The 21,142-nt window shown below is 37.6% G+C and overlaps 2 protein-coding genes across 2 annotated transcripts in view; both read left to right on the top strand.

Annotated features, from left to right (window-relative positions):
- The window catches only part of Abcd1 (ATP binding cassette subfamily D), a 105,809-nt gene extending 84,911 nt beyond the window's left edge, over positions 1 to 20,898 (top strand). Inside the window, exons 4-10 of the mRNA XM_019060823.2 lie at positions 11,824 to 11,998; positions 13,244 to 13,347; positions 13,993 to 14,158; positions 15,183 to 15,426; positions 16,595 to 16,825; positions 17,942 to 18,137; positions 19,268 to 20,898. Coding sequence (XP_018916368.2) covers positions 11,824 to 11,998; positions 13,244 to 13,347; positions 13,993 to 14,158; positions 15,183 to 15,426; positions 16,595 to 16,825; positions 17,942 to 18,137; positions 19,268 to 19,291 — 1,140 coding nt within the window. The 3' untranslated portion in view covers positions 19,292 to 20,898. The remainder of the gene's footprint in view (positions 1 to 11,823; positions 11,999 to 13,243; positions 13,348 to 13,992; positions 14,159 to 15,182; positions 15,427 to 16,594; positions 16,826 to 17,941; positions 18,138 to 19,267) is intronic.
- Positions 4 to 2,351, top strand: LOC140223940 (uncharacterized). Its single transcript, XM_072296465.1, has one exon. It carries the CDS (start codon positions 217 to 219, stop codon positions 1,759 to 1,761), a length of 1,545 nt encoding a protein of 514 aa, XP_072152566.1. The 5' UTR covers positions 4 to 216; the 3' UTR covers positions 1,762 to 2,351.
- Positions 20,899 to 21,142: the final 244 nt, after the last annotated feature.

Here is a 21,142-nt window from a genome sequence, read left to right as displayed (position 1 = left end):
GAGTTCGTTATCAACCGTGGTCTAGTGCAGACGTGCTCAACGAAGCTCTCTTATCTAGCTCGTTATCAAGTGTTCTGTGGTGCTGCTTGTGTGGAGTGATGTAGGTTTTTTCGGCCTTCCGCTCGGCAGGGCTAAACCCCATGACGCCCTAGACTTGGAAAAATTTTTCCCGTATTTTATGCATTTATGCGCTTATGCGCTTAAAACTTTCTCAGAATGCCGTTTTATTATACCCACGTTGATGAAAAGCATTCTTCGGTATATGCCTACAGGTTCTGGTGCAACCATGCTAGGGCAGTATATTTGTGTGCCCCATGTAACAAGAACATCCTCTCAGCTTTGTGCATCCACGCCATTAACTGGCAAGAATGTATTATGTGCAACAAATGTTTTCAGGTCCGTTCAATGGAGTTTACTGATTTTCTGCCCCTGGAAGGGCCAGTTTTTCCATCAGATCACGTTATCTCAAAAGTTGAATTAGACAATCTCACTTTGTATAAGAATCTCGTAACTGATAAAGTTCCAGAAGTCAATTCCTCATCAGCAGGAGTTTCCGTATCCCCGGCAGCTGCTAGCACACCTTCACCTGTGCCAGTAAAATCTTCAATTGACTCAGAAATTAAGGCCGCTAATGATTGGACAATAGCCACCCGAAAAAACAGCAGAAGAAAGAAAGAGAAAAGGAATGTTCTTTTCTCTCAGTCTCCCAGTGTTTCACAGACCGCTAATTTTAGTGATAAAAATGTTTTTAATGTTTTAAAAGTAGAAAAACCTGTTAAACAGGCTCTTACTCCCCCGCCTCCTCCTCCCTTCTTTGTGTCAGGAGTTGGGAAACCTCTCATCTTTAAAAAGATTGTCATTGATCCTTTAGTTAAGGACGCTAAAATGCAAATCATCAATAGATCTCAGGTTAAAATAGTAGTTCGGAATTCAGACGATTATAACATTCTTTTAAGTCATTTCAAAGCTGAGAAGCTTAGTTTTCATACATTTCAGTATAAGGAAAACAAGACTGTCAAACGGATGATAAGAGGTCTTCCTACCGATTATCCAATCGAAGAAATCAAATCTTCATTAATCTCGCAAGGCCTATCAGTTACATCGGTAACTCAGATTAGGCATCCTATCACTAAGGCTTCATTGCCATTGTTTTTATTTGAAGCCAATGTAACTATTGACGTCACAAGAAGATTAGAAAAGATTATTTCCATTAATAATCTTATAGTAAAGATTGAGTATCCTCAAAGGAAAAATACAATTCCTCAATGTCAAAATTGCCTTTCTTATGGGCACACTAAAAGGTATTGCTATAGATCGCCAAGATGTGTAATCTGTGGCGATCTTCATGCATCCGATCAGTGTGTCCGTAAAAAGGATGTTGAAAATTACATTCCTCTCATTCCTACCTGCGCCCTTTGTAATGGTCAACATTTTGGCAATTACAAGGGCTGCAAGGTACATAAAGATTTAAGAAAGAAACGTCTTGCTAATTTCGTAAATCATAAAACGGTTCCTTCTTCTGAACTTACAAACACTTCCTCTGTTAGAAATAACGTAGGTAGCTACGCTAACGCTGTGAGAAACAATTTACAGAGTCAATCTGATAACCATTTCAATATCAATGTCACCAATTCTTTTAATGAATTTGATAAACGCTTATGTGCTCTAGAGAAGCTTGTCACTTCTCAATCTGAACAGATTTCACATCTTCTCTCTATTGTGAGCTATTTGCAGCAATCAATTAATGCGGGAGTGGTTTAAAAAATTTCTCGGCTATTTTTTGGATTTTATCTCGGGAATGATATTTATTTTTATTTTTCTTTAAACATTGCTCTCTCTCTTGTTAATTCAATCATATTGTTCCCTGTATCTTTTTCGTTCTTCAAGCTCCATTAAACACTTACACTGAAACTTTGCGCGAGCGGGTGGTCTCCTTAATTTTCTCAGTTTAGGTATCTCTTCCATTCCTGGCGTCAGCCGAGGGAAATTTTTAACGTCTCATATGATATGACTACATTCCCTCCCCCCTGCCCTGGGATGGTCTTTTGGGCCTCCTGATAAAGCCCTTCTTGCGCTATATATGTTTCTTATTTCTTATCTCTTACTCTTTATATTATTTGCTTCTACTTTTCTTAATGGGTTTTCGCCGATGGTATGCATAGATGCGGTTCCGGCGTCCTTTTCCCATGTCTTTGCAATTCTTTCTTTTCACACATATTAGTTTATATGATAATTCTCAATTAATTTCTTTTGTTCCATTATTATTAATTCTTTGTAATTTTGTACTAGCCTATTGGGCTATCCTCAATCTGTACTGTTATTTTTTTTCGATAATAAAGGACAGCTTATAAAAAAAAAAAAAAATCCTAAAAAAGGGCTTATTATGTGACGAATCCTTGTTTAAGCAAATCCACAGAAAACATTTTTTTTTTGAACGAATAAATAGAAATTAATAATGAGCATCCATGGTGATTGGTGAGTCACTGAGTCAGTATTCATCTCAAATCACGTGGATTATTAAGTAATCCCAACATAAAAAAATCCATGAGACAGGTACTGTGCTTTTCCTTAGCACATCAGTGCTCCATTTAATAAATGTGTCGTTGCTCCTCACTTGTATAATACGGTAGAATGGTGACGTCAGACTCCGGGTCGTGCAAGGATTTTGACGTGACATTTGACCACGCCTTTAAAATTACATATTCTCTCTCTTACTCGCCTACTAAATCTCCTGATTATTCTCCTGGTTTCATATGTCAGCTGCTCAGCTCGGTCACTTGAACAGCCGTCCAGACGATTTGAAAGTTCCGCTATGGAGTCGCGCAAACCAGGGTATTTTCTGTTTTTCATGATGCATTTTACCGTTAATAGTGAATTACTGAGAATATAATTTACAAACCTTTCACTCGGCGGGCTGATTGTTGAAATTTATTGACAAAGCTTTAGATAAAGGAGACAAAAGGGATATGGAGGGATCCTATTGGTGGAAGTGGGCGGTTGCAATGGACATATTAGGTAGGTAATAGACCAACTAACTAGCGGCAACCCACGAGAGACCCTATACTTACAATTAGTCCATCACTTACCCCATTGGTTTGTAAAAACCACCCATTTCAACTAGTAGGATTGCTCCATACTCCCTATGTCTTCTTTTTCTATTGATTTGTCTATCAATTTCAACGCTCAGCATGCTGGTCAAGTTTTTAGTAAGAATTATTGAGAGAATTGATAGAGTTGATGACTCTTCAATGAAAATAAAATAGCTCTCGAACTTTTGTCAAATTTCAAAATTCTTACGAAAAATCTTTTCACGGAATATAGTAAAGCGCCACAAAGAAATTCATAGCTTCAAAAGTGGACAAAATAGGAGAAATTCTACCTACGATCGACCGCATGGGTGAATAGAAGCTGTAAAAGTCCGAATATGTACTTTCCGATAACTTTGAGCTCCATGCTACTTTGTGTGAGATCAATAAAGAATATCTACAAATAACCTAACGTAATCTCTACTTCCTCCGCCAAAAAAATTAGAATTTTTACGCCAAGGTACAAGAGGAAATTAAATCACAAAAACTTAAAAGGATGTATGTAGGTACCTCTACTTAATTTCGCAAAGTAAGGTTCAATTGCTCATTCCCATATAGCTTATCAGAGTCGCTATGTTCTGGACTACCGATGAAGTCTTTTTTTGAGGTTGTTCTGTCCAGCACTCCTGAGACCAGTGTGCGGCGACTGGCGATACCGTATGTGCGAGTTCTCAGCTCTTGGTTCCCCTCGGGGTGTTTAAGTATTAAATTTATTTCATAAAAACCTGCGAGTTCCGTATATTTTTGCATTTATTATGAGTTTGGTCAACATAATTGGCTCAAATTCGCGAGAAGAATCACATATTTAAATTAATGAATCCCGAAAACACTGGCAGCCCGCGATTTTTTTATACGCCGCCGTTTTAAAAATGCCGCGTGGTTCGCTCTCTTGGCGATCAAGGGCCAGATACGCACTGTTGAAGGATGAACTTCAGAAGCGATTTTCCGGTGCCTAGCATCTCAATTGACCACAAGACAAGGCACAAAGTTAAGCATTCTAATACATGTACCTTAACCCAAATTTCTCGTAGAACACGATTTGCACGACGAAAATTACTGACATTAACTCTTATAGAAGATATTTAATGTTTCTTGACACGTGAATTCAAACCTCCCGCTCATGAAAACTCAATGGTCCTCATGAGTTAAATCGCACACTAAACGTTACCCTAGCAGTCTTTGCGGTGTGAAAATTTGGCAACCTCAATCTTGACACTTTGGCTCAGCTATGGCAAATTGTTTCCACTTTGGACGACGAAGGCTGAGAAACGATCAATGCTCGCCGATTGAGAAGCTTGCCGAAACTGTTGTGAGGCGCGATTTAACTCACGTAGAAAATTGCGTCTTTTGTGACCGGGCAATTAAAAATTCCCGTAACTAATGTGAAATATAAACTTTAAAATCTTAGTTGGACTGCGTTTAACAGAAAGGAACCAAGCCACATCAGCTATTGCCAAATTGAACTGGGCGATTTAATTTATTACGAGAGAACGTTTGTGCTTACCTATTCTTTTGAAAATTTTCAGGAACTCGCTTCGTAGTGGAGGAAAATCACTGAAATTTGTACATAAATCCGCACAACCGTTTTCATGTAAAAAATTAAGTTGCCCAATTAAATTTGGCAATAGCTGATGTAGCTTGGTTCCTTGCTGTTGTTTAACGCAGTCCAGTTAGGAGTTGATTTCGGAAATTTATAATGCAAGAATCGTGTTCTACATGAAATTCTGGTTAAGAAACTTGTATCAGAATGCATAAATTCGTACCTTGTCTAGTGGTTCATTGTACATACTCCGTCGATGGTCTAAGTGCGAAACCACGTATTTTCAAAGCGGTATTTCAAAATTCCCGCTTTCAACAGGACGTAGCTTTTTGAAGGCGCCAACTGTCCTCTGGGATAGCAACCACGGAGGTTCCCTTCGTACCGCAATATCGTGTGTGCATGGCTAAACCACGAGGAAAAAAGACATCTTTGCGGTGGGAATGCCTCAGAAATGGGGAAAATAATGAATTAAACGATGACGAAGAATGACCGCAATGCCACAGGAAAGAGATGGGTGGGGACTTGACATCATTCATCCAAGAACTCGGTGAATCCAACTTGGTGGCTCATGCTCTCCTGCTCATCAAGGTAGCAGGGAAAGAATGTTTCCAGTCATTTTTCAAATTGACTGTCCCTCGAAACATTGGCAAATTTGCAACATTGTCTTTTCTCCATTTAAGGTGATTCGATGGACACCATATTTTGTGCCGAAAACGTGCGATATCTCGCATCGATTGGTTTCATTTTTTCACCCACTCGTCATTTTTCTCGAATTTTGAGATCGCAGTTCTGTTTCAGGGTGTCTACAAGTTCGGAAATAGTGCTGATTTTTTTAGGACGGTCCGAAAGTACTGAAAAATTGCGGAAATTCCACAAAAAAGTCCGGAATTTTGTCATTTTTGTCGCAATTTGAGCGAGAAATTCAAATTTTTTAAATTTTCCGAACTTCGTCAACTAAAGGTACTGAAGAAGTACTGAAATTTTCCGTTGAGGAGGTACTGAATTTCTTGGGAATGTACTGAAAAAATACTGTAAAAGTACTGATTTTTTGCCAGCCTATTTTAGTAGACGCCCTGTGTTGTCAGGAGACTACAGAATTCACCTACCAATTTTGACACAAATTCAACAACAATTTCACCAATTTCACAATTTCACCAACAAATTCAACGTAATATAGGCGTGGTTTTTTCAGGGAGAAAGTATCGTATTCGAGTCCAGTTTCGATATCATGGCAGTATCGAATGCGATATTTTTCGTCTAAAAAAACCACGCCTTATTTTAATTTATTTTCGTGAGTTGGAGTTTTTTAGATTCGGCTATCTTGATTTCTTTAAAAATTTCACGTCAGACCTCTTTTATTGACTCGATCCACTGTGCGGCATCTCATGTGAGACTGTGAGAGACGATGCACTGAAAAAGCGATGAATAAAACAAAGTTTTGCAACAGTCGTTCGTCATTCGCGACAAGCCTGGCAGAGAGAGAGGGGGGGGAGAGAGAGAGAGAAGGGATGTAAATTGCGGTGGGGGTTGGAGAGAGGGATGCGGCGGTTTCGGGGGAGGATGTTAGCCGAGCCAAGGCCTATAATGTATGCAGGCCCTCCGTGCCGCAGTGCTTTATTAGTCCGCTTGAGAGAAAACATTTGCGGAAAAATTCCCGCTCCTCCGGTGTAAGGGCCTATCTCAATTTCCGCATGATCCTTAGAAAGAATGGATTCATATGTAAAATAGGGCTCACGTGGAAATTGAGATACGCTCTTACGTTGGAGGGGTGGAAAAATACCCGGGCGAGGGGGAGGGTGGAGAAGTTCGGGATCTGCACCCTTGCTGACCTCATAAGCAGCCTCTTTCAGAGGGCGAAAAAATACACGCGTCGGTTATCGGTACATATCGAGATTTTCTGTGCATGTAAATTTGTTTTTTGCAAGCTCAGTATCGACGGATCTTCATCTGTGTCACCACACTGAGATCAATTTTGCAGGGTTGCCAAGTCAGGGAATACCGGGAAATGTCAGGGAATTTTGAAATATCAGGTGAGATCTTGAAATGTCAGGGAAAATGACGAAAGTGTCAGTGGAAAATTGTTGAGTAACCTTTAATTATTTTCTGAAATGAGCTTGGTGTTTCCAAAAACAAGATTGCCTAAAAACTATTTCAAATTGTTTCTTTTTAATCATCTGGCATAACTTCAATCGTCAGGAAATTTTACCTTTGTCAGGGATATCAGGGAATTGTCAGAGAAATTCATTCTTCAAATTCGGTGGCAACCCTGATTTTAGGACTATCATAGTAAAATGCTATCAGCATTTGCCTTTTTCAAAATCGAGGAGTGAACTTCGGTCTGTTCGCTGCGAAACGCGTTAATTTAACTGGAACCAAGATCCATCCATATAGGTCAGTCATTCCCGAAACCCAAATGAGAATCTTCTGCGCATGACGTCAGCATTACTGCCGCGAAAACCAGAAATGTCGGAAACAATGCTTTTCTTATGGGAGAGAACAAATTTTTCTTAATGAATCATTTAAATTTCTTACTTTTAAATTCTTTGAAGCTTTCTGAGTGTCGAAAGGAACGTTTAGAAATTAGCGTCAAGGGTTTCAATTCAGCTGAATTTGCGTTTTTATATTTTTAAATGATTTTTGAAGTCAGCGATGTAACAAGCCATCTAGTGGTATAGATTCGCGTGTAAAAATGGCTGATGCAGAGTAAACTGTAAAAATGAAAGAACACAAATTCGGCAAAATCGAAACCCTGAATGCTAATGTCTAAACGTTCTTTTCGACACACAGAAAGTTTCAAAGGATTTAAAAGTAAGAAATTTAAATGATTCATTAAGAAAAATTTGCTCTCTCCCATAAGAAAAGCATTGTTTCCGACTTTTCTGGTTTTCGCGGCAGTAATGCTGACGTCACGAGCCAATGGAAAGGGGCTTACCCCGAGCGGGGAAATCTGCGCAATGACTGACCTATATGGATGGATCTTGACTGGAACGAATTTGTGGTTCCTCGTTGCAAAACGTGAATTTATTCCGATCAGCGAAAAAGAACCACCGAGCATCTCCCAACGAGTCTAAGATCCAAAATGAAAATTCACCCTGCTGACAAATGTTTCATTTTCCATGATATTTTACTGACTATACAGGGACTGCATGTGTGATCCATACAATCATCTCAAGATTCGATTAGAAACCTCGACTCATGATTTTTCCCCCGAAACGAAAGTAAGATTTTACTGTTTCTACGCGTTTTGCGGCGTTCCAAGTTTAATGTCGAACTTCTAAAAAAATTAATTGTTTGAATATTTTTTAAATTTTGCATCGCCGCACGAGTTCTCATGGGCACTTACGCGCCGTTTCCCTAAAATTGCGCTTACTTCGAAGCGAGCAGACCTCTTCTTTTCCAACAAACTTTTGTTCTTCTTTGCATGAAGCCATCGTCTGTTGTTTCTTAAATTATTCAAAACTATCGAATCCTTGCTGCAAAATGTCGTCCATTTCCTTGTCTTCTTCGTCGCATTACGAATCTCATCTATCTGAATTTCAAACGACCTGTTGATTTTTCATTGGAAAATGTTTTGACTTTCATCGGATCGGAAAGCGAACGATGCCCTTCTACTGCAAATGGTGTGGTGAAGAGTTCGGTTTCCGGAAAGTCCAAGCTCGGGAGCTATCCAAACACGGACCGTTACCCAACAGTCAACTTGGAGCGGTCAGTATTTTTAAAATGTTCAACAATGACAGTCAACAACGGGCGTAAGTCATCGAACCTCATCCGCGACACGAAGCCGCCGCCCCCCCCCCCCCCCCGCGTCACGGTACTCGCGGTCTTGGCGCTGCGCGCCGCACGGTGGGACGAACAGGATGTCTACAAGTCCGGAAATAGCACTGATTTTTTAAGGACGGTCCGGAAGTACCGAGAAAGTGCGGAAATTCCGCTAGAAGGTCCGGAATTTTTCATTTTTGTCGTAATTTGAGAGAGAAATTCAAATTTTTTAAATGTTTCGAATTCCGTCAAATGAAGGTACTTAAAAAGTGCTGAATTTTTCTGTTGAGGAGGTCCTGAATTTTTGGGAATGTACTAAAAAAGTACTGATTTTTGGCCAGCCTGTTTTAGTAGACACCCTGGACGAACTACAGAGAGGGGTCAGACAAGAATTTTTTTGTCAAAACTGCAAATTTTGATGTTTATGTCGAAATTTCCTTGATTGAAAAGGGGACCTAACCGAACCGAAAGCGGACGATATCTGCTAATAGAGTTGCGTATTCATAATTGACGCCTATCAGCGTTTACAGAACGAGATGAATTTTTGTCTCATTAGAATTGGTGTAGAATAAGGTGTTCGTTGCGAACACCCTCTTTATCGATCCTTTTCCAAAGGCTTAAATGGCAGATCAATCTATATATTGAAAAGCACGCCACGCCATTGGTTAAAATATTGTTATATGATGGCAATGGCAACGGCGAGAAATCACCTTTCCGAACTTTTTCTCTCCTCTCCAAACGACTTTCACTCCGTAATCGTCGGAGCTACAGAACCGCGCACGCATGACGTGGCTTTGGCGGCTGATCGCTTTCAATAAGTATACTGCCGTGCTAAGGAAGAACGCCCTATGAACATTTGAGAGTTGCCAAATTTTCCCGGATAAAAAGTTAATTTTTGAAGATAATTATGAATTTTTTTCTTTGAAATTTGCAGACGTTTTAGATAAAATTGCGAACAAAATTGTCTAAAACAAATTGAAGAAAGATATCCACAATTTTCCTAGTAAATTGAGTTTTTATTGAAGAAAGTATGGCAACGTCTAAAGGCTAATACGGCGATTTTCCTTAGCACGGCAGTATATTAGTCTCATGCCTCAATAGATGCCGCAATACCTTAAGGCCTCTTTGATGATTCAATGGACCCGCAATCGGACTCCTCATCCTAGTATGCTTGCCTGCGCAACGGATCGGTTCCGCTGGTTACAAAATAGTGTTTTGATATTTAAAGCTTGTACACTGATAAAAAAAAAAAAAAAAAAAAAAAAAAAGTTGAGTTTTTGTGTTACTTTTGGTTATATAGGAAGTGAAACACAAATCAACACAATTTTTTTTAAAAAAAAAAAAAAAAGTTGGGTTTTTGTGTTACTTTTGGTTATATAGGAAGTGAAACACAAATCAACACAATTGTTTTTTAAAAAAAAAAAAAAAAAAGTTGGGTTTTTGTGTTACTTTTGGTTAATACAGGAAGTGAAACACAAGCCAGCACAAATTTTGTGTTGATTTTGGTACAGTTTGCGGTGAATTTAGCACAGAAGAAAATGGAAAGACTAGAAAATTGCATTTCTCAGATTATGACATTGTTATTCACCACTCGTTTTTTTATCTTTCTTCAAGAAAACTAGCTGGCATTTTCTCTTGAAATTTTCAACCGAAGACCGTGGCTATTTTGTGTTTTACTTCCCGTATATTAGCCCCGTAGGGGCGTTTGTCGTCATGGAAATCGCAGTGGATAACGGGTTCGCGGCGAAAGCATAGCGCATTGTCGAGCCGATTTGCCTGTAGGTTCCGGTGACGCCGCGCCGCGTAACCGTATGTAAGCTGGGCACGGAGCTTCCATCAATGATGCCATTCTGCTATCGGATTGAATGAACTGAATAGGTGATAGAGATACGTCGTGGGAGATATTTCAGAATTATGGACAAAGGTAGACAAGGTTTGACCTAGAAATAATCGTCTTTTGTCTTCTCTTCAAAATTTTACGTAAAAAACTACTCACACAACGGGAAGTCCGGAGATCAACTTTTGAATGAGATATTAACAAATCTATGAACAAAGAGCGAAGCCATGTACATCCTTTTGCGACGTTGCAGACTCCTGCCAAACTTTATTTTCTCTTATGAAAACTGCCCAACGTGCTTTATTTTAAGCTATCTTAATTTTTCTTCTCCTTCAACAGAATATTCTGTATATATTTTAAGCTATGAAGTTAGCTGCTTCCTCATTTAAAAAAATGAGTTAACAAAAAGCAGGAAAAAATTTTGAAGGAGCAACGCGCCGCGATTATCCTAACGCGAGTTCGATTAATCGCGCCAAACACAGTGCGGCCAGCGTCAAACGCATATTAGCGCCTGCAAGACTGTTGGAATACTTCACGCATCGCGCCAAACGGTGAGGTCGGCGTTGGACGCATGTCAGCGCCTACAAGACTGCCTGAAAACTTCTCGCATTGCACCAAACGACATGCATTCGGTCCGTTGGCGTGAAACGCATTTTAGTGCCTACAAAACTGTAGGAATATTTCAACAATTTAATATCGGGTGATAAGTATCGGATGATATTTAATTTTAATTAATTACATGAAAAGGAAATAGAACGAACGAAACTATCGCGTCTAAATTTGCGATGCTTTTATTTGAGATCATTTATGAAAAGTCGCGGAAACTTTTCAGAAAAATTGTGTGTAGCTTTTTTAAAACATTCATTGAAAATAAAACATAAATTGTATGCATAACGTTGCAAAGAGATATAAACGCGCTTTCTTTCGCGTGCACCCGTCGACTTTTGAATCCATTCATATCTGAAATAACTTAAACATGATTTTTTACGTGGAGTTTTTTTTTTTCGATGGTTGGCGGCCGAGTTGCGGGCCTTAGAGTTGACGGAGAAACTTGGCGTTTGAACAAAGCTTAATGTTTCATAATAATGTATAAGCTTAAACCATCAAAACACGATTATGTGACTAGCGTGACTGAACCATTATTCTTCCGAAATCTTGAACTCTGTGCTCAGTGCTCAATTTTTCACTTATTTGCTCGTGTATGAGGTGCAATATACTGCCGTGCTAAGAAAGAAGGCCGTATGAGCCTTCAGATTTTGCCATATTTCCTTCAATAAAAACTGAATTTACCGGGAAATTTATTGATGTTTTTCTTCAAATTTTTCAATCAGTCTTGTTCGCAATCTAATTAAAGCGAATTGAAAATTTAAAGGAAGTTTATGCAAAAGTCTCCTCAAAAATACATATTTTATTCAGAGAAATTTGGCAAATCTCGAATGTTTATACGAAGTACGGCATTTTACCTTAGCACGGCAGTAAAGCTCGGAGGGTGTATTTATTTTTAATGTTTATTTACTCTCTTCACTACAGAAAATATTATTTTTCTTTTCTTACCTAATCAAAAACAACCTTACCTGATTGTTCTTTTTCGTCTGTTGTAGGTGGAATTGACACATCTAGAGGCAGCCTACCAGTCATTGGTTTCTCACAAAAATACCATCTTCATGCAGAGGCTATGGTACGTTGTTCTGGAGCAGTTCCTTATGAAGTACGTCTGGAGTGGAACCGGCATGATCATGATCTCTCTTCCCATCATCGCTGGCTCCCGGATGCCGGGTAATATGATCTCTCTCCCCTTTTACTCCTCCACCTCTCGTTGGCAACATTGTTTTTTCTCCGTTGAAATGTATATTAAACAATCGATTCTAGTTGAGCCATCTTGTCTCGCCTAGAATCGTTATATTCAATAGGTTTAAATGCAGTATTGATATTGCTGCCAACTTGCTGGAATCGCCTCTGACCGTTCTGCAATGTTAAGGAAGAACGGCGCATAGACATTTCAATGCACGGCAAAAAAATGGATCGCTGATTTAATAATTCAATTGTTTGAAAAAGTGACTGCAATGTTTCGAATGTACATTTTACAACATTGGAAAGCTAATTTAACCACGGGGTTGGTTTAAATATCATTTTTGTGGTGTTGAAGTAGCATTTTTTGGTCGTAAAATCTACATTGAAACAGTGCAGTCACTTTTTTTTAGCTACAAAACCGTTTAACCAGCAATTCAATTTTTTCCTTGTGTTACTAAAGCTCCCCTGACAAATATTTATTTTATAGAAAATCGAGAATACCTTTCGTTGGAAGTTTTTGTTATTTCAGATCCGGTTGCAAACAAAATTTTCCCAAACATCGAAACATAAATCTAATCAAGTTCCCGAGAAAAACCGAATTGTGTGGTAGGAAACTTGGCAACGCTTGTGGGAATTCACGGCGTTCTCCTTTAGCACGGCAGTATTACAGATGAAGCAAAACTGTAAAAAAGTAAAGTTGGCCTTATTTTTAGGTTTGAAACGAGCTGAAGTGTTTTAAATTAGATCTACTGGTGGCAGAGATATCCAACTTTTTCCGTAGGTAACCATCTCATTTTGCCGCGGGTCCGATGTTTGGGCGTAGTTGAAGCATCCGTAATTCTCGCAACAAAAGTAAATTTAAATTTAAATTTAAATTTATGTCAACTGAAAAAGGCGCCGACTCCGACTTTTCCGCGTACCTTCTCCTTGTATTGAATTTTAATTGAACCAATTTAATCTACGTTGCTGTAGATTTATCTGCAAGGAACAACTTTTAAGTCGATGCTGACGTGGGCGGAACTAAGAACTTCTTGATTAGCACATTATGACTTTACTTACAAAGAAACAAAAATACAAAAGCTGTCGAGATTGTCTCATTATTTCCCTGTCTCGTAATTATGAGTGCGTAAGCTACGCAACTTGCTGAATGGTTTTTTTTCTCTCTCTCTCATCTTCTCTAATTTTCTGTTTCCTCTTCTGCTTATCTCTTAATATTTTTTTTAATTTCAGGTGGTGCGGATAGTGTTAGTGACAGAACTCAGTATTTAACAACTGCAAGAAATCTATTAGTTAATGGTGCAGATGCTGTAGAACGACTGATGTCCTCATATAAGGTTGGTGTCTTTGCCAAAATACTGTAAAATTCTCTCAGTCTTATAGCTGATTTTCACCAGCGGATCGATTTATAAGAAAGGGAGAAACGAAAATGAAACAAGCTGATTTCATATCTGTTGATGCGCATATATACAATATTTTGCGGACATTTTTAAAACACTCGTGATTCCTCGAAAAAATCTGGAAGGTGGCCTGAAATAACCCAAAAAAGCGGCAAATAGCCATAAGTGACAGACAAAGGACAAAAAACTGCCCAAACATTGCTTCCTGATGACATCACATAGGGTGCCCGAAGATTTCATCAACGAGGGCTTCAATGACGTGATCAGACGTAAAAATTCAAAATGGCTGAATACAGCGGGAAGTAGCTCAATATGGCCGATAAATGCCAAAATTATGTGTTCCAGTGGCGTCATCAAAGGATTTGACATTGATGTCATCAGCTGAACACGCCAAAAATGGCAAAATACAGCCAAAAAGAGCTGAATGGAATCTGTATTCAATAAATGATTACCGTCTTCAGGGGTAGGGAGGGGGGATGAAAATAGCGGCTAGAAAAAGAAATTAAAATTCCTTGTTACTATAATGCATTTTCAAGATGAATCTAATCATTTAACCAACTTTTTTCATTTTATTCCATTTAGGAAGTTGTGGAATTAGCTGGCTATACATCAAGGGTAGGAGCAATGTTTGATGTTTTTGAGGAAGTTAGTGAAGGGAAGTATAAGAAGACAACTGTGAACTCAATAAAACAGTGGAGTACGACTCCCTCACTTCAATATGATAGCAATGGTCAACTATTAGTCAAAGGTGAGTAACTTATCTCTTCCAAATAAAGCTGTCATGATCAGAAGCAAGATTTTTATTTGTGAGGAGTAAATTTTTATAAACGTGATGGTTCATGTAAGAAAATGATTTCACGCAGGATGTCCCAGGTTTAAAGGGCTAGACTGCAGGGGCGTCCTTTAGAGGCCTAAATAAGACTTTTTTCCTCTGAAAAGTTTTTCCAAAAGTGCACCCAGTCTTAGCTGCAGCCCCTCCAAATTCTGAGAAAACCATAATATTTTCTTACTTTTGGCAACGATTGTAGACCAAGAGCTGAAGACGCTCCCTGAAAAAAAAGAAAGAAACAAAAAAAACGAGAAAAATGCAATACAATGTCAACAACCATTTTTGAATTATTAAAAAGTATCCATAATTTTTGCACATCCTATCTGAAAGGAGCAGTACCTAGTCAATGAATGTTGTTGAAAAAAGGTTTGTAATAATTTTTTGAAGGAAACACTTTTAATTGTTTACGTATGATTCTGCAGCAAAATTGTTTTCTCCAGAAAAAAAAGAATTTCTCATCTGGCAACATTGCAAAAGTACCACATATATTGAGAAGGATGCTAAGAGTACCTAATGCATTGATGCAGCAGTAGATTTTTGCTATGTCTACGTTCAGTACATTCATGTACAGAAGAACTTAAATAATCAGCAAACTCGTGTTGATCAATTTATTTCTGTGGAAATTACTTTCATGACTTTCAGAAACTTGAAACAAAATATATTCTTTTTAATCGACCTTTTTAGCTGGCACCACTACATTTTAAATGTTTGCCCAATCCATAGAAAATAATTACTTTTATCAACTTGAATCTCATTTAAGTAAGCACTTTTACCCTAAGCAAACAAATTTTGAAATGTTGCAATTTTAAGTGATTGTAGGTATCCACATGTGTAAGATATCTCCATGATTTCAAAAATTTTGCCCAGACTCCTTAAAGTAATCGCTATTGTCCTCCCCAAAAAATTTACTGAAAGTACTTATTTTCTCTCCTATTTATTTCAGGTATTATCCGGAATTCACCAGATGGAAGTATATCTTTAAAGGATGTTCCAATAGTCACACCAAATGGGGATGTGGTGATCCCAAGTCTAACTTTAACAATGAAACCAGGGAACCACCTGCTCATCACTGGTCCCAATGGCTGTGGAAAATCCTCCTTATTCCGTGTTCTTAGTGGCCTGTGGCCAGTTTACGCTGGTGAACTTCAGCGACCCCTTAACTGTTCAATGTTTTATATTCCTCAGAGGTTCGTACTAGAATCATAAATACTCAAAGCTTTTAGACAGAAGATGGACCATATTACAGTGAATTGTCTTATTCTCTCCCTTGTTTTTTCATTGGCTTAAGTCTCTTAAGCTAATTTCAAGCTATAAAACTATGCTATAGATATATCAAGGTCAGGTGTTGTGATTGCCTTATTTGATGACTTGGATCAGAGATGGAAAATTTCATGAAAGGTTTACGCCTGAAATTTCTTGAAATTTTTTTGGAACTTTCGGGGATGCATTCAGGAGGCCAAGAAACTTCTAGAAACAGTGATTCTCGATTTTGACATTTTTCACCCCAAGCCTAAAACATTCACACGTTACAAATGTTTTCGTTCGGTCTGGAGGATAAGTTGGGGCTAAATTCCCCTTTAAACTCCCCTTTATGCCCCTCTTTGTGTACAGCACCTCATTAGGGTACCTTATACTGCCGCATCAGCAGGAAGACCATCTGAAAAGATTTCTGGACTTCCAAAGGTTTAATTAATAATGCCAAAAAAAATTAACAACTTTCAAATTTTGTTAACTTTATTTAAGACTTTTGACATCTCATTTGACCATGATATATTGATAGCAAAGTTTGTTTGCATGACATTACCTTCATCCTCCAAAATGGAAATTAAATCAATTTTTCCCTCCTCCTTTTCTACAAATTATTAAGATTCCAAAATTTATATCACCTGTAGAATTTGTTTTATGGTATTTCAGTTCATGAAAGTGGGCCTAATACTTCCTGTTTTTCTTTTGTGTATCAGCAAATTTTCATCTTAAAAAATTTACTATTAAAATATTTCTATTCTTTTACTGCAAAAAAACATTCTTATGGTGGTCTCTGGAGGCAGTAAAGAAGCATGTATAATGCCCGTTGATAACATCATCAGGGCTGTCGTTGATGATGCCACAGGAAGAACCCATTAACCCTTTTGCCTGGTGATTTGGTGGCGTTATTAGGGCTTTTGTTGAAGTCATTAAAACACCCGTTGGTGACATCATCAAAACACCTGATAACACGTCATTGTGATACCTGTTGATGATGTCATAGGAGTACCTGTCTTGATATCTTGAATATCTTAATCCTCATTTTTAAAATAAAATTTCTGTTAATTACATGCTTTCTTAAACTGATTCTTAATTTCTATTTTTGCACAGACCATACATGACATTAGGTAGTTTACGAGAGCAAGTCATATACCCTGATTCAGTTTCGGATATGAAGAAGAAAGGACTCAGCGATACAGATCTTGAAAAGTGCCTAGCACGTGTTTCGTTAGCGCATCTTGTTACCAGAGAAGGTGGATGGGATGCAGCTGCCGACTGGAAAGATGTCCTCTCAGGAGGCGAAAAACAAAGGATGGCGGTTGCTCGATTATTCTACCACAAGTAAGTCCCATTTTTCTCTTTGATTTTGCTTTTTTGCTGTATTCTTTTGAAAGTAGAAAATAGGTTTGTTTCCCTTTTAATTTTAAAAGCCCTCTTCCAGTCACCCCGTTTTTTAAGACCGTCCTTTTTATGAGCATTTTCAAATATAGTCACAAGCAGCCCCCCCCTCCCCCTTGTCCTAAGTGTGGGACGGGTTTGTTTTAACTGGACGAAGCAAAAGTTCTACTATCTTACTATGGCATGCAGTATTAATCTGAAATTAAGAATGCTGTGGTACCATCTGATGTCATCATCACCAATGTGTTACCTCAATAGTCATGATAGGATGATGATTTTAGCATTTCCTTCGATTTTTGACGAAAAAAATGAACTCAGCAGTTTTGGTAAAAATATAGATGGGGAAAAGAAGATTGTCAATTCATATTACTAGCCAAGGCACCACCAAAGACTTGATGACACTTGTGGCAATTATTAATCGTCAATTTCGCTACCTTAATTTTTTTTACAAGAAGATTAGTACCCAGTGTATCTATTCCCTGTGGCTCTAGGAAAATATAATACGTAAAAATGGTTAGTTTTTAATCATAAATTTTGAATCATTTAAATAATTTTTTATTGTATTGATTTTGAAACCTGTGCATGTACCTATCTCTAAGTTACATGCCTGATGTGGATAGATAGTATGCTATAGACCCACTCTGTACGTTTATTGATTGCCAAGGTGTAAAATCGCGTATTTCCATTTGTGACATTGGTAGACCATCTGTCATACTTAATTTTTTCTTTGAATATTAGTCAGCGTAATTTCTTGAAAATTTTTTTAACTTTTCAACTCTGTCAGCAGAATATTCTGTATACATTTCAAGTTACGAAGTCAGCTTGTTTCTCTTCCAAAAATAAAAATGGAGCAGAAATTTCGAAACATTGCAATGAAGGTACGTGGTTTTACACTTATGCCACCAATATGCAGGTGGCCAGTGGGCATGGCCATAGCCAGTGTTACAGAGTCATGTCACTTTAGATTAATAGAATACTGAATTGTAAAAACTGCATTCATGGATTCATGAACAATCTGAATTGGAGATTATGTGTATACTAATCATTTTTCATTTCCAGGCCTGCTTTTGCTCTGCTGGATGAGTGCACAAGTGCAGTTAGTATAGATGTCGAGAGTAATATGTACCAAGCAGCTAAAGATGCTGGCATCACCTTATTAACTATTACGCATAGACCCTCTCTATGGAAATTCCACACGCAGTTACTCCAATTTGACGGTCAAGGAGGCTGGAAGTTAACAGATTTGACAGATGAGGTAAAATATTCAGCTTTTTTTTAATAGCGTTTCAAATTCCAACTAAACTCAATCGGGCAAATTTCAGTCAAAGAGAATCAAATTTTTTCGTGAACCAAGCAGCTCACTCGTGAATCAATTAATAGCGTTAGGCCTTGTCTCTACGGGCCGTTTCACAGGATTTGTCCCTGGGAAAAATCCCACTTACAAAGTTGGGAAAAATATTGAGTTAATCAATATTTTTCCCAGTACCAAGTATGGTCTTTTTATCCTTAGGACCCACTGAGAGAAGAAGAAGAAGTGTATACGAATTGTGCGAGATTTTGTTGATTACTGTTGTATTGTTCATGTTTGATCAGTTAAAGTAATGTGTCTAATTGTCAATTGAGTGCAATTATTATTTTAATCCCGGTTAAATACTCGACTTTATCTAATTTATCTTCCCACGCAAATTAGTCCCAGGACCGTATGAGCTCCGTCCCGTGGAGACGGTTACTGGGAAAAATCCCAGAAGTTTCATTCCTGCGATTCGAACTTGGGACAAATCCCATGAAAATGTCCCGTGGAGACAAGGCCTTAGCCTTAACACCAATGTTAATCGACGTACTGTGAATCCCTTTTTGAGAGGTGAAATATGCTTTTAATCAATTTTTTAAAAAAAAAACAAAGGTTCACCGGATGGAATTTACTTAATGTTCCTTTCAAGCAACTGTAAGGAACTGTTACAATAAATATTTAAAAATGTGATTTTCTACCCAATTCTTTTTTTTTTTATTTGCAATTTTTATTCATCACACTCAATCAAATTGATTAATACTACTCTCATTCCAAAAGAAAATCTCTGCTTTAGTGAGAGGTGTGCTTGAATGACCCCTCTTGTACCCAACTCTCACCAGCGCAAGGCAGTGTAAGAGGGAAGTTACTATGAGCACTTGGTGATGGACCAGCTTGAGATGTCCCAACTTGGTGGGTTTTCACATACATCACCCCATTTACTGTTCTTACATATTCACTCAGTTAAAGCAGAACCTATTTAATGTTGTAAAATATGACTTTGAACCTTGTAGCAATCTCAACATCCAAGGACAGTTGCTGATCCATAAAATCTTCCGTGCTGTTTACTAAGAAAAATACTGTGTTTTCTTTTCCAGCAAAAAACGAGCGAGTCCCTGTAAACAAGAAATACAAAATGGTATCTCAGCCTAATTGTTCTTGCCACTAGCATAGACCTCAGCGGATATTATGCTAACAATGAATGAATCCAGATGGTGCTGAAAAGTTACTCCTATTCCTTCCAAAATTTCTGCGCAAATTTTATGTTTTATGTTTTAAGCACTCGGAAACTATGCCTGTGAATTGTGAATACTTAGATTAAGTCATCATGTCTGATTCAGTTTGCTTGGAGGAGAGGAAATGCTCAGCCACACCTTTGTATCTCGAAAGCATAGACAACTATCGAATCATTCAAGAAAGTTTTTATATTATTGTTTTTTAGAACATCTGTGTGATTGGAATGCCTTCTCTCCTCCGGTTGCATATACATGATTTTACCAAACCGTACATTTTTTGTCAACCCTTCCCCATACATAAGGGGTCTCTGAATTTTCCTTGGAAAGGAAAGCATATATCGTATAGATCCCTCCAATGATGGATTTTTTTCCCAGTAAGGCTATTAAGGTTGTCCTTATTTTTAACTTTGTTGATATTTAAATAACTGACTTTCTAAAAAATGTCAAATTAGTTAGCTTTGAAGGGGAACAAAAGATTTTTAAAAAAAAAATTCCAATGACCTTACGCGAGGTGTCAAATTGCTAAATATATTTGGCAAATCATGCTTTTCGACAGATCCTCACATTTTTTTGAGCATAATGTGTTTGCTCTAGAAGTGTCTTATACATCTATGAAGAATCATTTCAAAAATGTTTGCCGCGTTCAAAATTCCTAATTTCGGAATTTTTAAGAGTGACAGCTATTACAATACCAAAACAGTTAAAAATGACCCCCTGGTGATGGCACTTTCAACAGCACCGTTTATCCACACAAGTTTTAGAAAGTTCTGTAAGTAATATTTTTCATATTATGGGCATGAAAGAAAAACTCAGATGCAATCACTGTCAAAAATAAGATGGAATAACATATTCTGTTGCAATCAGCTTGCAGAAAGGATTGTTCAAAAATAAATCTAGTCGAAGGGTCTTGCAAAATTTTTCTCCTTAAGATAGAAAAAGAGGAATAAATACTCATAAATTAAGAATAACCAATTTTGAATTTTTCTGAGTTTGATAAAGAGATGTCACATCATTTTGTCTTTTATGGAAAGCTCTAATCTTCAGCAGCACCAAAAAAGATTCAAGTTTTTTTTGTTTCAAAAATGTGTTTTAAAAAAAAAATTAAAATGTTTACTACTGCAAATGCAATTCTATTGTAATCTGTTTTGCAGTGTAGTGAAATGAAAGAAAATTCTCCATGAGGAGCTCTGTTATGTCACAGTATCCACAAGATGCTAATATCACAGTCCCAAAAAATCTGCCCATGCTCACATTTATTCAAATGAAGTTGGATCACCAGAGGTCTTACTGTGAATGAAATGACCTACATTCTTTCTACTGCCTGAAGATACTCCCTGATCTTTCCAGTGACCGTTTTACTTCCAGGTTTTCTGTCATAGCACTGGTTGACTAAAAATATTGTAAGATTTACTGTTTATTTTAAGTCTACAGAAAAGTCTATTTGGATGTTTTCATTCTCTTCCTGAAATATATCAGTTTTTTCCAACAAACTATTTACTTGTAGTATTTATTCAACATCATATTCAAGTTTCAAACACACATATTATCTATTTGTTATTAATCCTTATCAGGAAAATATTTAGAATTTTATCAACATATTCAAATTTAACAATTCATTCAAGTAACGTCGGTTGGATCCTGCTCTTTATACTGATCAGTTTCAAATGAATAGTTATCAAAAAAGGAAGTCGATTTGTTTTTAAATTTAATTTCTTTTTCTGCACAGGAAGTAAAATT

Source organism: Bemisia tabaci, chromosome 2 (genome assembly GCF_918797505.1).
Source record: "Bemisia tabaci chromosome 2, PGI_BMITA_v3".
NCBI classification, from domain to species: domain Eukaryota; kingdom Metazoa; phylum Arthropoda; class Insecta; order Hemiptera; family Aleyrodidae; genus Bemisia; species Bemisia tabaci.
Note: the sequence above shows the minus strand (reverse complement) of the source record. Positions and strands in the feature narration are given on the sequence as shown.